The following is a 17,585-nucleotide window of genomic DNA, read 5'->3' on the forward strand; positions in this document are numbered from 1 at the left end:
GCTAAAATCTTCTGGGGCCTTGTTTTATAGTTATGGCAGATCTTCTTGTCATCTTTGTTTAGAACAGCTTGTCTTATTTTAATCTTTTTAAGACGATGAGTATTCATGTCAAATGGTCCCAAATCCCAATTGCGAGACAAATGGACCATCTTCATTGAACTTGAATACTTATTATTATTTTCTTGAACAATTTGAACTTCAAGACTTTGGATCATAAACCCTTGAGTGTTTTAATTAATAAATGATTGAATTTGTTTAGTAGTAATTAGCAGGGAGTCAACTTGCTCTGTGCGTGTGTATATACATAGTTGAAGAGAGAATATGTTCAACTATCTTTGGCTATACAAAAATCTTTTATGGTATATCAACATTTCCACAAACATTATTGCTAAAAAACATGACTTCCAAGTTAATTTTTACTTGATTTTTAATCAATGGTGTCATTGATATAGATGCATGAGGAATGGATTAGTGGGGTCAGAGGTCTTTCTTTCTTATCAGAGAAATATTATACTTCAGTACTGACCAGGAAAGCTCACACATTGAACAATATTTGTCAAAATTGGCACCAGATAACCATGTGCCTTGAGGATGTAGTAACAATTTAAGAGCGAACCATGAGCAAGATTTTGGATAGAATATTGCTCCACATACATCCGAATAGCTTTAATAGCCAAAAACAATCTAGTGACATCGGTTGTTTGTAAACTAATTTGAACCTCAACGCACAATATGATCGTGGAAGCTCTAAACCTAAGTAATTGGTGAAGAAAATGAAGATGTTGCTAGTGATTTGGGCTATATTTTAATCAAGAGACAGCTTCTTTGTACATTTCCAACTTAGATGGATGAATCAAAACCTGAAGAAGTTTTTAATTTTTTTGCCTGTCCTTGATAAGAAAAGAACATCATGGATAGGATTTGGGACACACTGACGCTAAAGGGTTCACGCGGAGGGCTGTGGATCCCAGTGATTAGGGCTGCTTTAATAGCAATCAACACTCTAGAACCACCATTGATGCCCAATCTACATCTTGGAGCTTTTCAAGCAGTTGTTAACAGCGCACATGACTTGAACAATGATAAGGCTAGGGTCATTAATGACAAAAATTGATGCTTAGATATCATCTACAGTTATTTTGTTGGGTCAATTACATGATTGGCCCGAACATCTGTGTCCTCTACAGTGTATTCTGTAGGTAGAACTTCAAACACAATCCTTCGAGGGTCACATGCAACAATATATATGTATACATCCTGTGAACCAATACGGAATATTTTTTTTTTTGGATTCGAACCAATACGGAATATGTTAAAGGGGTATGTGTGTTTGACTTCTGAAACAAAAACGAAGCAAGATGCTAATACAGGGCAACGTATTTATGACAATGATTATAATAAAATCATATTTACGACCTTATGAAAGCATAAATGCAACGTTGGATTTGATTAAGTTGCAAAAGGCGTACATATGTTTTTCAGTAGGATGGGTAGGGTTCTAACGATATAAGAATCCCTTTTATCCCCAGTGTATCTTGAATATATAAATGAAGGAACAAAAAAGATATTCCAGTAAAATCGATCTCAGTCAAAACAGCAATAATCCCGTGGCAGTGAATTTAGGGTTTTTTGTAAATTAAACTGATGAATAGAACATGAACATATAAAAACATTTTGAGGCTTCTCTCTATTAACTTAACATATATCTGGGATGATTTGGTATATATGTTTATTTACAAATTCCTTGTAGCCATCTCGGTTGAAATGTGATTAGAGTAGGAACAAATCATGTGCTTCTCTAGCGCACTTGCATCAATAACGAGAGACATTTCTTAGACAATTGCATGCGAAAAACGTTATCGACAATTTATACGGTAGCTAGGTTGTCTGATTTTCTCATTGATTTGACAAAAAAAAGGGTCAATAGTCAATTATATGAACCCTTTCCCCGATTTCTGAAACTACAAATAATTCTGTCCAGTCAAATTCAAAGGATTTATACAGAAAATTATCTTCCTCCTAAAAGAAAATTATTTGGCATCGCAAGTTTGGCCAAATCAAAGATTACATAATCTAGTTGTTCTTTCCTTTTTTTTCTTAACAAAAAGTTGCTCTTCTTTTGGCCGGCGATATAGGTAGGTACAGGATTGTACAAACTCATCGATCAGTGACAGTATTGTTTATATATATATATATATAAATATAATTCTATTGCATGCAATCGACGAGAGTTTCTATTTCCAAGAATGACACGGAAGACTTTCACGCAGTTTCCATACATTTATCTTATCAGACCTGTTCTATTTCCGAGAAAGTTAATGCCATGGAACCCTTCCATATAGTTTTCATATATTGAGATTGGCTAGTTCTTCTTGGTATTGATAAGCACTTTCTTGACGTCTTCTTCAGAGAGAAAACCTTCCAAAATGCATTATTGTACTTCGTGAAAACCAAATGTTGAGTTTTTCTTCTGTCCTTGAGCAATCCGCAACAAATTTGAATTAAAATAGTTGGTCACGGGATCATGAAAAAGGACTGCAACTGAATCTTGTTGCTAAGTATAAGCTAATCTATGGGGTGACATCCTCGACATCGACATGCTCTCCAATAATATGTAAGATGATGCCCACTAAAGGAAATTTGGGACACAAAACCTTACAACCTGGGTAATAATTAATTACCCGGAGCTGGTTTCATCTGTCTCAACATAACAGGGTCTTAATTATTTTTAATCCCATGTAATATATATGAAATTATATCGCATCTTTTAATTTTTTTTTGATTTACATGAGGTGTCCGGCCAGCTTACGCGCACCACGACTAATTCTCACGGTTCACTGAACATCCTGCAAGCCCAGTAAGCAAATAAGGCACCGCGGGGGTGACAGGCATGTATGGTAAGGCTCGAACTCAAGTGCGGAGAAAAAAGACAAACCCCTCCTACTGCTAGGCTAGAACCTTACTTGCGCATCTTTTAATTTTTCATCTACATATACCTGGAATAACTTGATAACTTTTTATTTCCACGCTGAAATTTTGAAGATTTATTCATGGTCTGTTACCGTTGATCAAGCAATATTTTTGCAGCTCATCTTCTTTCACTGCATGCAAGCCATACTTAAATAATTTAATGTTCAATAATTCCTCTGGAAACTCACATCAAATTCAAATGAAACAGTAACCCAAAAACAAACGAAAAAACTAAATGAAGATTAGTGCACATAGTCCTGTCTTATGAGCTGTAACAAGCCAATCTTGATCCCATTGAAAGGGAAGGGCTGGGTGGCTTTGTCCGATTTGTTTACTCTCCAAGTGAACAGGAGGCCAAAGTGCCCCAAGAGGTCGATAATGGTGCCGGCATCTCTCAGTGTCAGCATTCTGTCTGACAATTATCAAGTCATATATAAAAGAAAATACAGATCAATATAACTGTTGAGGACAGAGACTTATCATTTTGTATATTCAAGTGATTTTAGACCCTATATAAAGGGTGCCCTTGGCAACTTCTGAATTCATCGGGACCTTATGTGTACGATCCTTCATCATCACAGTTTTGCTAGGTCATGGCTGTATCTGCAACCAGAATATTTTCTTGCCCCAACAATCTCAAGTCATTTGAGGCCTGAATGTTGTCTATTAACATTATGTCGGGCTCTCCCAATTTATCTTAGAAACGCATCAATTTAGGTCATTTTTTTTAATGAATGGCAATGAAAACATTTGGAATTTGCCAATCATATAGCAGAAAATTCAAAGTGTCCTTCAAATTTTAAAACTGAAACTCAAAAGCAGATTTTATCACAAAAGAACGCGAACATGATTACCGAGGTTGTCCGATTTCTCGTGGAACCTATTGTTGTGGCCACTTATTATGCCTTGGATCATTCATATTGAAAATTCCCATCTTAATCCTAATTCAACTTAAACTAGTAACTTCAAATTAACAAAAACTAAACCGTGTGGTTTTTTGAATCCTCAATTTGGTCATGAAATATTTTTGCATAATTGAGTTTTTTTAGCCCAAATCAGATCTCAATATCGTATGTTTTTTTGAAGAGAGAAATCTCAAAATGATGCGGCAATTGTTATAACTAATTTTTGGATTATTATTTAATTTATTTTCTCATTCAAATAAAAATAAAAATAAAATAAAGGTTGATAACATTGAAAAAACAAGCCGAGAAGGATTTTAAACATCTAAGAAAATCAAACTTTAATTTTGAATTAAATTCAAAGCTTAATTTAACCCATTATACCTAAGATTGAAGAAACAATATAGATTCAAGGTCAAACTAAATAACAATTGGACGAATCTACATAAAAATTAAGTTGAAGGATATAATTAAATTTTTAATAAGCCAATTTGATTTAATTTTTGATCAAATTAAAGTTTAATTATATTTAAAAATTAATTTGGGTCAAATTGAAGAATTTAATTAGGTTGAAGGACTTAATTATACTTTAAAATGATCAAACTAATTTTATTAGGGTCTTAATGGGTGAAAAATTAAGTTTGAGAATCTAATTTGGACTTAATTGAGAAGATTGAAATTTTAAGAGATCCAATTTAATTTCTATCAAGTCAATTGATTGAATTAGGGGCAAAATCACAAGAAAATTAGAGTTTTGGGGTCAATTAGGGGTTAAATTAAAAATGTTTACAGCTAAGGACTAATGTGCAAAAGGCGTCAAACTACATGGGCTTAATTGTTTGAAATTGAAGAAATTTAAAAGTTTAATGGTTAATAAGGGGTTACATTGAAGAAATCTAAAACTAAGAACCAAAATAAAAAACATCGTTTTTATTACTGTTCATCTTCTTTTTTAATTTTCTCTAAAATGACAATTCATAAAGGTTACTTTGCATGTGTATTTAATGACTGCAACTTCCATCAAATTTGACAACACATGAATCAAAATAATCACCTAACATCTCACTACACATTAGTGTGGTCTTTTCTGGCTGATTGACACTATAGAGGCCAAGACGCCGGCTTAAAAAGGTCAATTTAGACAACCTTCAATGAACAGATTTGATATTTCATGATGTGTATTTTGAATCAATGGTTGAGATCCTTCACAACAGAAATAAAGGCTAAGATTAAAGACAACACATCTCTCTTCCACCCTCTATAAATATAAGTGGACTTCATGACCTGAGCATCAAGAAATTCATGTCTAAATTTTGCAAAAAAAAATAACTTTCTGTACCAGTTATTCTGCCATTTTCTCTCTCTCTCTCTTTGCTATTCTAGCCACCAATTGCCACCACCTCTGACTTGTCCACCACTATTTTCACCATGAGCCGCTAGCATGATTGTCGGCTGATTGTTTCCATATTAGGAATCACTATACTAACTTTTCTTTCTCGTTTGTCATTTTTTTCTTTCTTCTCCAGCACTAGCATTGGCAATAACAAACCTCCACGCTAGCTCTTCCACTAACAACTTCCATCATCCTTGCATTGACCTCCCAGACCAATTGCGTCCTTCATACAAGGTCAACTTTAAGGTTGTTGTCATATCAGTTTGATGTAAAGTCATTCTTTTTAAATGGGGGAGTTAAAAGGAGAATTCTATGTACAACACTCACAAGGTTCCGTAGTTCATGGAAAAAAAGATAAGGTATATTTGTTGAACAAAAAATTATATGGCTTGAAATAAGCTTCAAGAACTTAGTACAACCAAATTAATACCTATTTCATTCAACATGGGTTTGAGAGAAGCACAGGTGAGTCACTTTATATGTGAAGAAAAAAGGTGAGAGTGATGTTCTTATTATTGTATTATATATTGATGATTTAGTGAGTAGTAATGGAGGATAGATAAAAAATTTTATGAAATAAATGATGAGAAGATATGGGATAAATTATAAGAGGCTGCTGCAATATTTTTGAGGTATAGAGAGTTATCAAGATGATGGACTTGTTTTCATTTGTCCAAAAAAAAAAAAATGCTGATAAAATCTTTAAAAAATTCAGAATGTTTGGTTGCAAACTTGCAAATTTGCCTTTAATAGTGAATGGAAAGTTAATGAAAGATAATGTAATATTTGCAGCAAGTTTGCCTTTTGTGTTCATGAATTCTCCAAGTCACTTTTATATTGGAGCTGCTAAAAAGGTGTTTAAACACATTCAAGGCATCAAATTTGATAGTCCTAAGCTGAAGTTGATTGGTTTTTTAGACGGTGATTGAGGTGGAAGTGTGATGCTATGTGAAGTACTTTAGACTATGTTTTTCTCTTGGTTTAGGTGTGTTTGCTTGATGTTCGAAGAAGCAATAATCAGTAGCTCAATCGCTTGCTGAAGCTGAATATGTTGCAGCTAATTTAGCTACTCTGTTAGCTATTTGTCTGAGAAGAATTATGAAGGATATGAGGAGAAAAGCAAGAAGATACAACAACATTGTTTTGTGACAATAATTCAGCTATAACAATGACAAGGAATCTAGTTTTTTACAGTAGAACCCAGCATATTCACTTAAACATCATTTCATTCATGAAGCAATTTAGGAAGGAGAGGTTGATATGGAGTTCTGCAAATAAGAGGAGCAGGAGAAATGCACTACGAGTAAAAACATTGCCGAAGGATAAATTTCAAAAGCTGAGAAATGCACTACGAGTTCAAAGTTCAACATATTAAAGGGAAGAATGTTAAGGTTAATATGCTGTAACTAGTTAAGTTATTGTGACAACTATTTAACCTTGACTTTACTTAGTTAACTTGTGTTAAGAGAAAGTAATTAAGAGTTAGATTAAAAGATGACTAAGACGAACAAATGTAAAGCTGAGGTGTGTGTTTTTTGTATATATATATGGCTGAATGTTCTGGACATGTATGAGAGAAAAAGAAAGAAGAAAGAAAAGAAAAGGAGTGTTGAGTTTCTGCTGTGTTTTTTTCTTTCCTGTTTATGCTATTCTACAGAAAATTGCAGGTCTGATTTTCCCTTTAAGAGATTTTATAATGGTGTTGTTTTGACCACACACAAGCTAGTAACTTAGCCAACAATATTATTATTCCACGATAGCCAACACACTATGAGTCCATGAATAGATTTCTCTCCATTAGCTAACGTGGACTGTTAGTCATAATACTATTCAATAGACAGCACATTGAAGAAGAGGAGGAGGAAGAAGCCTTTGTAAATTAAACAACAGCCTACCGAGACTGTTAAATTTTACTACTCAAAAGCATTTACAGCGTAAATTTGAAGATGAGAGACAGTAACGATCAGATATTACTTGTGACTACCAAGATTAGATGGTTATATTGATCCAAAGAGGTGAAAGAAGCAAAGTAAAAAGATTTGCCTTTTTCCAAAGTCAGCATCAAATGCGTTAAGTTATATGAAAAAGACGGTCCTCTAGAGCAAGAACTCGTTCACCAGTTCACTATGAATCCAGGTATGCTCGCACGACATCCAATACTGGAGCTCGACAAATTGGACATTTTCCACTGCCCTGCCGCAGCCCATGGGCGCATTTGAGACAGGTGCACATATGCCCACATCTGAAACATATCAGCATCGTATCAGGCTATTAATGCAGCTCATGATACTGAAGAGAGTAGCAATGAAGGTTCAAAATGACAAACGGTTTCCCATGCAAGTACCTATACAGAAAAGAGTCGACCTGCGTTCCATAGCAGATACAGCAGCTACGTTTGTTTGGTCTCCTATCAGGCGAATTCTTTCCATTCCCTTGAACTGTATCAATAATTACAGACTTGAATTGTTTAACTGGTCATTCTTAAACAGCACAGTAATAAAGGTATATATTGAAATAAGCAGAAAAGATTAAGGATGGCACTTCTTCTTTCACAACCACCTCCATGTTACAGAAGATTAAGGTTTACTGTTGAATATACTACCTAGCAATACCCTCTTGCATGCCCAGTGACCGGGAAAAAAAAAGAAGCAAATATTTGTAGTAAATGTAAAGCAATTCCCCATTTATAAATTATATATGATACGACATTAGGTTGATTAAATTATTTTAAATGGTTTGGAGGAAAGAAAATTAGTTTTCTCAGCTCACCTGGATTTACTTCCCGCGCCTTCAAGGAGTTCTGCAAATTCATTTGCATTTCCATGCAGCTCTGAATTGACTTTCGGAGTTCTGACATTTCACGCTGAAGTTGCTCCATATGGCATTTTAAATCGTGCACGAATTCCATTTCCTGATTCTTTTGGAGTGTTATTTCTTTACACATTAAATTATTTAAGAACCTGCAAAGAAGGTAACTTCAAACTGTATAGTGAAAAAACTCACAAGTGATAAATGACTTTTAGAGGAAGAGTTACGCCTATCTTGATTGGAAGCTTGAGGTGGAAGAGGTAGGTGCAAAGGTGTAGTTTGAGCCTGTTCACAAACATCAGCAACTTCATTATCGTCACTGTAATTCCATGACCTAAACGGATACGGAGAATGCTGAGATGGTGAGGATTGATCAAAATAGTCAGTGGCTTCCATATATTGATGGCTAGACGGGCTTCCTTCTTCTGATATGTATTCTTCTTCTGTTGTCTCTTCTACTTCACTTCTTCCATCCAGTTCTTGTTCTTGTTCTTGTTCTTCTTCTTGACTGCCTGCTGGGTGTAAGTGCCTTTGGAAGTAAGATAACATCAGCTGTCCCATTCTCTCCTGGCTATCCTCTTCTAGTTCTTCATCTTCTTGACTGGCTTGTCTTTGTGCATGAGACATCATCAATTGGTCTATTCTGTCTCGTAAGTCACTAGCAAGAAAATTTGAGACTGTTCCTCTGCAGTTGTAATGTAAATCAGTCTATTTCTTATTTATTGGAAACTGCTGTTAGTGATTTTTTATTGGAAAATGAAATAAGGAAATCAAGGCAGACTATCTTACCTTTCAAGAAGTTGCCTTATCTCATCATTGTATGAGCTAGCACCAAGCTTCTCTTCATACCGTGCTTTTCTTTGATCTTCCCAGTAACTTCGAGGGCGCGCAATATCACTAAACCAGTCATAATTGATTTGTTCAAAATACTCCTCCCCCTCCTCTCCTATCTCATTCTCATCCCAGTCATACAAGGGTGGTGTTGTTTCAGAAGTTTCTGGTGGATCAAAAATTTGAACCAGCAGGCTTGTTCCTTGCCATGTGATACCCGAAACTGCACAAGTTTCTTCAAGAACTTTTTCGCTGACTTCACATGTGGCTGATGCTGAATTCTCAACTTGGGGTTCACTCTCCTGCTCAGTACTAGTAGAAGTTCCTTGCTGACAAATATCCTGCAGGCTTGTTCCTTGCCATGAGACATCCGAAACCGCGTAAGTTTCTTCATGAACTTTTTCAATGACTTCACGTGTGGCTGATGCTGAATTCTTAACTTGGGATTCACTCTCCTGCTCATTACTAGTAGAAGTTTCTTGCTGATAACTTTCTGAAGTCAACTCATTGTGTACGGAAGCATACCTCTGCACACTGCTAGTGACCTTCTCTGTAGTGCTTCTTGGAGTAGTAGAGTCACTCAGAGTTGTGGCTTGCTCCACTCCTGCATTAAATCTCTCCCTATATTGAATTCGGATTCCAGGTTAGAAAAGGTCTGATAAAAAGAAAGATAAGTAGGAAATATTACATATATTAAATTGGCCAAAAGAAGCTGAAAGTTGCTAAATGCTTCAGCATCAATTCTCTCAGCACATTTGAGTATGGTTTCTATGGAAGCAACAATTGGATATAGCCTAGAACAGATCCAGATGGATCCAATTCATACAATATGATTGTTTTCTATAAATTCTAAAGCTATATCCTAATTTTAGATTTCATTAGTCAATAATTCCCAACAAATGCATCCAAATCACACTCGTCGCGATGCGTACTCAAAAATCCACTTGCTGCTGCCATTCTACTTATACCAATTTGACAGTGCTATTGTTGATTATTATGATTTGCAAACTTGAACTTTGTTGTATGATGTAAATGACAGATATCATCAACTTCAGTAAATTTAGAATAATGTCTTTGAGTTGACCAATTCACAAAAGAGCATGTGAAATGACAGCAAGGAAATAATTTTCCTGGTGGTAGACAAAGTTATCATAGAAACAATCTAGTTCCTGCAATATGAACATTAGCATTCACTTTGAAATCATAATATTTGCACATAGGTGTTGCCAGGCAGTAAAAATTAGTTTTAAGATGCTATGGATCGATAATTTTGCATTAAAACTGGATGGAATTCACAATTTTACAGATGGTTTTGATCTGGGTGAGTTAACTGCCTATGTAAGCCTAGATATGGATATTGTGATACCTGAGATGCATGATGGTAGACCCTTGTTGTGAACGGCCACCATTGCACGATGTTGTTGATTGAGATGATCGCGGTCGCTGTTGATCTTCAAACGCCATACTACGATGCAGGAATCTCAGACGAAGCAAGGACTATAGAAGCATTAAAGCACACAAATAACTAGATGTTTTCAAATGATAAGAACTGAAAAGAAAAGATTAATAAATGGCGTTAAAAAATTACGTTAACTTCTGGTGTTGAAATCAAGAAATGAATGAAGAACTTGGCTTCACCTGAATGCGGCCACGTTGAGAAAATTTTGAAACAGCTTGGCGTTCTTCTAACCAGCCAAGCTCTCTATGCCTTTCTTTCTCCATTTGCAGAAGTAAATCATTAAAGGCTTGTCGCCCTCTTATCTTTGGTGGATTTACAACAACCTGTGATAAGACTTTCTGCTCTGTCCGATCAGAACCTGAAGAATTCCTACGCTCTCTGGATAGGCAATCATCAGCACTGTTCAACTTCTGATCGTGATCATTTCCATCAGATGTTAGTCTCCTAATGATGTCGACAATCTTAACTTTATCGGGCTCTCCTGCATCTGTATCCCTGAAATGTATGGATGAAGGTGCACCCTTCACCGTGCCACAATCCACAGAAGTGCCCTCTTTCGTACTAGAGTCGGCTATATCAGATGGTCTTGATCTCTCTTCACCTCTGGATGATGCAGTTTCAATCTGGCTAGATGCAGGACTTGTCCTGTTATTGTTCTCTTTTGTAGTAGAGTCGGCTATATCAGAGTGTCTTATTCTCTCTTCAGCACTGGACAGAGCAGTTTCAGTCTGGCTAGATGCAGAGCTTGTCCTGCTATTGTTCAGGCTATGGGACCTATTAAGGCACGCATCCGATCGATGTAGCCTTGCCTCCCATATCTGAACGAGGGAAGAGGCCCCGCGATTAGAACTTTCAGCGTCTTGAGAGTTCTGTTGCATCGGAGATGATTTCTTCAAAGATGTAATCAACAACCCTGCCGCCTCACTCTGCCTCTCAATTGTTGACACCATTTGTCGAGCCTGCATAGCGGCCCATTGGTCAAGAATTCTCGCTTGCTTGCTTCTCCTAGTCGAGGAATCATTTACATTCTTGGCAATGCTATCTTGGTTACCGGGTAAGCGACGTAAGTCGTGATGATGATCATCAATATTGGTATTGATATGATTTATTGGATTGTCATTAGAGGCACAGTCAGAAGAAACAGAGATGCAAGTATGCAGATTTTCTCTAACCAATCCTTGAAGATTCTTTTGAAAAGCAGCAGCAGCAGCGGCCCTGGCATTGCTCTCTCTACTACACCGTTCATGCCGATTCTGATCTCTTAAAACACAAACAAACGGTGAAGACGAAGCAATCTCGATATGGGAAGAAGCCATAAGTCTAATAATGGGACATCACGACATAGAATAGAGTGAATGCGACAATTTTCTGCAAGCCATAAAAGAGATACAACCCATTTTTCCAGAAAAAAAGAGAGGATGTATGGGGGAAAGGGTTGTTAACAAAACCAAACCCAGAAAACCTAAGAGGTAATTCTGGACCGCAAAGAAACGTATGAATGTTGTTTTCAGGATGCTAAATTACCCACCACCAGCAATACAAGTCATGCCTTGGCTTTTATTTCCTAATTTTAGGACTGTATTGTAGAAAACTGCTGTATTGCCTTAAAAATGAATGGCCTGGGGTTGACAGGACTAAAATATCAGAAAGCAAGAGAAAGACTGGGATAGGATAGGTGTTATTCAAGGAAACAAATTCTGAGGAAACTTCACACGTAAAATAAAAACAAGTACTCGTGTTTTTGGTCTGGTGAAAGAAAGCCGTCGTGTTTCGTAGGGTCCGTAAATCCCAAGTTTAGGAAGACATTAAAAAATCATTGTCATCAGAGAGCAGCTCTTGTCTGTACATACCATATGTGTAAACACCTCTAATCTTTTCACTCGACTGGTTTAAATATGCTAACTTTATTAGCTTGCCATGTTTTTTACGCTAACCTTGATTTTAGGGCATCGTTTCACATTCTTATTGTTAGAAACTGGCAACTCACATGCCTATATTGGGTTAGTGGGAGTTTATCTTGTCTGTGAACATTATCTGATGGGATTCAGTCATCTCTGTGGGTGTGCTTATCAGCCATAAATCATTTTTTTTTTCCAACGCTGATCATCGCAGAAGGGTATGGTTACCAGCCAATTCTTATTTAACCATGCGTCTAGCACCAGCAAAGAGTGATTCCTTGGAGTGCAGGCTAAATGAAAATAATTATCTCCTTGGGCAAGGGCGAGGAAGATGAAAGTTCTTTGAATATGGATTTTCAAATTTTAACACTCAGGACAGCTACATGATTAATTTTCAATATCGGAAAGAAACTTGACCATCAAAATAGATCTCTTCAGTGTTAAAGAGATAAAAATGTAATCTGCCAATATAAGATAAAAACGACATTAAATGTAACATTTTGTTTTGAGAGGGAAACTTTGTGTAACTTATTATTTGAGGCGGTAACAATTTTAGAAAATTAAATATTGTCCATGTAATTTTATTTTTCTATTTGATGAGATAGTTTTTCTATTTTTATTTTTCTATTCAATATTAATTTTCTAGTTTTTTTTTTCTATATAAAGAATTGTAGTAATATTTTGATACGTGAGACTAGGATGAATAAAAATCATGTATTTTTATTATCTCCACATAGTTAGTGCTCTTGATTTTTCAGAGTTGTAACTTGGATTTTTTAGGGTTGTAACTTGTAATAAACCCTACAATTCTTCGCTCCTGGTTATGTTGCTTGATATTAAAATCCAATGATTTCTAGTAGTTTTTGTTATGTGATGTCAAATCACCATGGTTTAAGTTTGTATAGTATATCTTAATGGTAAAGGATAGTTTTCAATTGAAGAGGATTTGCTCGAAGAACGTTATATTAAAAGTTTTCATGGTGGAGGATTTTATTTTTTTTTAACCGAAGAGGTCTGTATTGGATTTTTTATAAATAATTTAAACTCGGAAAGAAGTTCTTTCCAGCCTAGTGAAACTAATGCAAAAGTAGTTTTAGAATGTTAAATATTGATTTTATAATTTTATTTTTCTTATTTATTTTATGAATTTCTATATTAACTCTAAAATTATTTCTTAGGATTTTTTTTATTTTAAGATTAAGATTTAGAATTTTTAAGAAATATAAATTAATAAAATTAAGTATTTTGATGTCTTTCTATAGTTATGGGTTTGCTTGGTCTTAATAAGTTAATTTATATCGACTTAATTCATTTTTTGTGTTATTTTTTTAATTGAAATTTTTACAAATCTCATCATTCAATATTTGGTCTGATATAATTAATTGAGAATTAAATTTTATAATTTATTTTGATTTGCTATTTATGATGTTATCTCATTCTCATTACTAGAATCACAAATTTAACAAGTTAATCTAAGTTAAATCAGATTATTTTTTAATTTTATTTTAGTAAGATTATTTTGATTTCATAACTTAGATTACAGATGAAGTAAAAAAACCCCCTTTATAAATATGTGTGATTTTTGGCAACTTAAATTTTTTTGTTTCATATAAAGTATTTTAGGATGAAAAACATTTTGTAAGTAAATTATTTATTTAATAATAATGGTGATATAATAGTGATGATGGAGGAGGTGATTGTGGTGGTGGTGAGTGAACAGGAGATGGTGATGGTGGTGGTAACAAGATAGTAATAAAATGGCGATGGTGATAAAAAAGATGGTAATGATAGCAACGATAAAAGTGGTTATAATGGGAAAAAAAAGAGGAGGTGATGACATAATAATGATAATCAAGAAGATGATAATAAAATAATAAAAAAGAAAGTGATGATGAGATGATAATGAAGGAGATGATAGTTGGAATAATTGGATAATATTATAAGTAAATTAATATTTATAAAATATTTTATGAAATTTTATGAGCTGAAAATATTTTTTAATAAATAAATTAAATTTAAAGATTGATTATAAAATATTTTACATGGATCAATTTTTCTACAAAATATTTTAATAAAAAAATATAAATTTAAGAAATAAAAATAGAAAACAAAACAAATGTACCAGTAACAAATGTAATTAGACCCAACTGAGAATGTACTTATGTTTGTGTACTGACAAATGGGTTAGGTGATATCGAATTAATTGTTAGTATATATACAATATCAAGGCTCCGGCTTAGAATAATGGGCTTTACGAAGAAAATATCCAGTGACAAAGCCCTTAGTAAACCCATAGCCCACCTTCCCTTATGGGGCAAAAAAAAAGAAACTGAACGTGGCAAGATCGAACAGATTTGGATGAGAGTTACAAGGAAACACAGACGGAAGCAGAAAATCCTCAAAATAATAAATTGGAAGTGAAGTGGAGCGAAGAAGGTTGAAAGGAGGAGATTTGTCAGAAAAATCTACCGTAAAAAGATGGTATTCAGTGCAACAGTGGTAGGAGCACTGTTGGGGCTGGGCACCCAGATGTACTCCAATGCTCTCCGCAAACTTCCTTACATGCGCCGTAATTATTTTCTACCAACAAATCACTAATCTTTTATCATTGATTTCCATTTTAATCTTCAAAAGAAATTGATTTTGATGATGATGGTCTTGTTTTTTTGTGTGTGTTTAAAGATCCGTGGGAACATGTGGTGGGCATGGGATTAGGAGTTGTTTTTGTGAATCAATTGGTCAAATGGGATGCTCAGCTTGAACAAGACCTTGACAAGATGCTTCAGAAAGCTAAGGAAGCCAATGAGCGCCGTTACTTCGGTACTCTCTCTTTCTCTTTCCTCGATCGTATCCTCCAGTTTCAGCCATTTTTCTTTTCTGGGCTTGCGTTGCTTTTCCTATTCTTACGTCATTTTGATTGGGCCTTCAGTTTTCATCCTCTCAAGCTTTGGTTTTTCTAATGTGCTTGATAATTGGGGGTTCAATTTTATTAAAAAAAAATTATATTGTGAGGGCAGTATAATTGTTCAAATTAGGGCAAAACCTGTTAATTAGCATTTGTGTTGGGGGTTTTCTAATCAGTGTAATAGTAAAGATCGTGAATATTGTTTTTGTGTGCGTGGATGAGGGAGATGAAGAAAAATTATTTCTAAAGTGGATTTTTAGGGAAGGAAGAAAAAAATGGGAAGACAATTTTTGGAAATAGGGGATTGTGGAAGACTTATAAAATGAGGAAAGGAAGAAAATGGAGGTTGTTGCTACAACCTAAGCTTGCACGAGTCTAAGTTTTTGTACTTGAAAGTTGAAACATGCAAACATGATGGATAGTAAGTCATTCAGAGAAATGTCTTGGAGTCTAGATTAGATGATGCTCCCCACAGGAATTTAAATTCCTGTTAAACATGACTAATGTTTTTTCTTAATGCACCACCCCAAATCCAACCAGACAAAACCCCTGTAACACCCCCCCCCTCCCAAGCAGGCACATTATGAGTGATCGTTTAGCCGAGCTTGCTTTAAGTTTCGTTGTGGTGAACTAATCCATGATTACTAGCCCTGGCATTTCTTTGACCTAGTTTCTACCTAGAAGAATTGAGCTATGAATGTAATACATTGTTGTGATCATCTCTGAGGCACTGACAACTTAATACATGACCATATCATGTGGATATCTCTGTCAATTTCATTGTGCAAGCACTCCTATGTTAGATTATAGGAAGAATGTGTTCTCTAAAGCATGGAAAAGTTACAAATTTAGCATTGAAAACTTGTAGGAGTGGCTTTGGACTTGTGTTAATCTAGAGTTTTGTAACAGGTTTTGCTTACATCCAGTATAGGTGTATGCTGACCTATTCATAGATGGTGTAACCAGCATGATTAGATTGAGATGTGTCAACACTGATACCCTAAGTCCAGGCCAGTTCAGATCTCAGTTAATAGAAAATGAGCACATAATTCTGTAAGACTTATTCTCCAACATTTTGATCATCTTCAATGGTGGATTTCTGTGAAGTCCAAATTTGAAGCCAACTTCAGTCTCTGGTAGTGGATTTTATGTTGATATCTTTTGTGGATTTGGGAGGAGGAAAAAGTGTAAGACTTTGTGGTTTTATACCATCATGCAGTTCGTATAATGTACATGGCTAGAATTTTTCAGAACCATTGCACTTTAAGACAATTGTTGTGGGATAGGATAGTGTCCTCCCTTTTTTTTTTTTTGTGTCATGCTTTGGGTGTTTTTAGGGCTGTTTCCTCTTGGCTGATTTTCAGCGGGATTGAGCTGCCATGCTTTTTTTTCCCTCTCTCTATCATGTTTTGGAGGATAACTTCATTCTCCAACATGCTTTGTGATTCTTTTTAGTCGGTTAATATATTTTTTTCTTTCAGAATCCACTCATTTCATGTCCAAAATCTATTTATAGTTCTGATGGTAATATTTGATTATGATAATTATGCAATTTAATGGATCAAATTTTAATTTTATATGATCTGATTTGATTAATATCAGAATCTGCTTATTGGCAGGACATCAGGTGGAAATAATCTTGTGGGTTTAGTGTAATATTAGAAAAATTCTTTGGCTTAGAGTTTAAGACCCTAGGACGGGCATTGGTTTTGGCATCTTATGGCATGTTTATCTGTGAAAGATGAGGTTTGGATGAGGACCCTAGCAAGGGTGATGTATTTTTTTGTGGTTGAAGTTAATGGAGAGCTTTTGCACTGTCATCACTTTCATGCAAGATTCTTATAGTAGCCCACACTGTTTCCAATGTCTGCCATTTTTTCCAGTTCTCTTCACTGATTTAAGTTTCATTTCCTTTGCAGATCAAGATGATGATTAGCCCATCTGGATTGATGTCCTTCGGCATAGACAGCCCGTTGCTTTTGTTTCTGTGCTAGAAATCTTGTCAGATGTTTTTCTTGCTGTTGCTACAAATGAGATTTAGGATGCTTTCATAATGTGCACAGCATGGACTTGGATCTCCAATAATACCTTGAAGCAATCTGGTGATTTTCTCCACTGGAATACAGTTTTTATTGTGATTTTGCAATGCTTGTCTTGAATTTTGGGTTCTTCATACCTTGCCGCTTGATCAAAAGTTTGGAACAGATCACGCATGAAATAAGTTAAATCTTGGTTTTGCCTTGGATTATTCCTTGTGTAACTGTTGCTACGTTTTAATTTTAACGTTGCTTCAGTCAACATAGGTGCTACACCAAACTACCAACGTGCTATAATCATAACAGCTTCTACCGTGCTTATTGGAAAAGAGTGCATGGGAGGTTGCAAGAGTGAAAATAGCATCAACAAATGAAGAATGATA

At 35.2% G+C, this 17,585-nt stretch overlaps 2 protein-coding genes across 2 annotated transcripts; one reads left to right on the forward strand and one right to left on the reverse strand.

Moving 5' to 3' along the window:
• Positions 1-7,140: 7,140 nt before the first annotated feature.
• LOC105113660 (uncharacterized) lies at positions 7,141-12,035 on the reverse strand. The gene is made up of 7 exons (XM_011009916.1): positions 10,543-12,035; positions 10,271-10,401; positions 8,863-9,525; positions 8,269-8,758; positions 8,035-8,176; positions 7,610-7,703; positions 7,141-7,507 (listed from the first exon to the last, which is right to left on the reverse strand). Exons 1-7 carry the CDS (start codon positions 11,677-11,679, stop codon positions 7,390-7,392), a joined length of 2,775 nt encoding a protein of 924 aa, XP_011008218.1. The 5' UTR covers positions 11,680-12,035; the 3' UTR covers positions 7,141-7,389.
• A 2,564-nt stretch (positions 12,036-14,599) lies between these two features.
• Positions 14,600-17,320, forward strand: LOC105113662 (uncharacterized). Its single transcript, XM_011009918.1, has 3 exons — positions 14,600-14,830; positions 14,944-15,081; positions 17,086-17,320. The coding sequence occupies exons 1-3, from the start codon at positions 14,740-14,742 to the stop codon at positions 17,100-17,102; spliced, it is 246 nt and encodes an 81-aa protein (XP_011008220.1). The 5' UTR covers positions 14,600-14,739; the 3' UTR covers positions 17,103-17,320.
• Positions 17,321-17,585: the final 265 nt, after the last annotated feature.

Source organism: Populus euphratica, unplaced genomic scaffold (assembly GCF_000495115.2).
Source record: "Populus euphratica unplaced genomic scaffold, PopEup_1.0 scaffold443.1, whole genome shotgun sequence".
Taxonomy (NCBI): Eukaryota; Viridiplantae; Streptophyta; class Magnoliopsida; order Malpighiales; family Salicaceae; genus Populus; species Populus euphratica.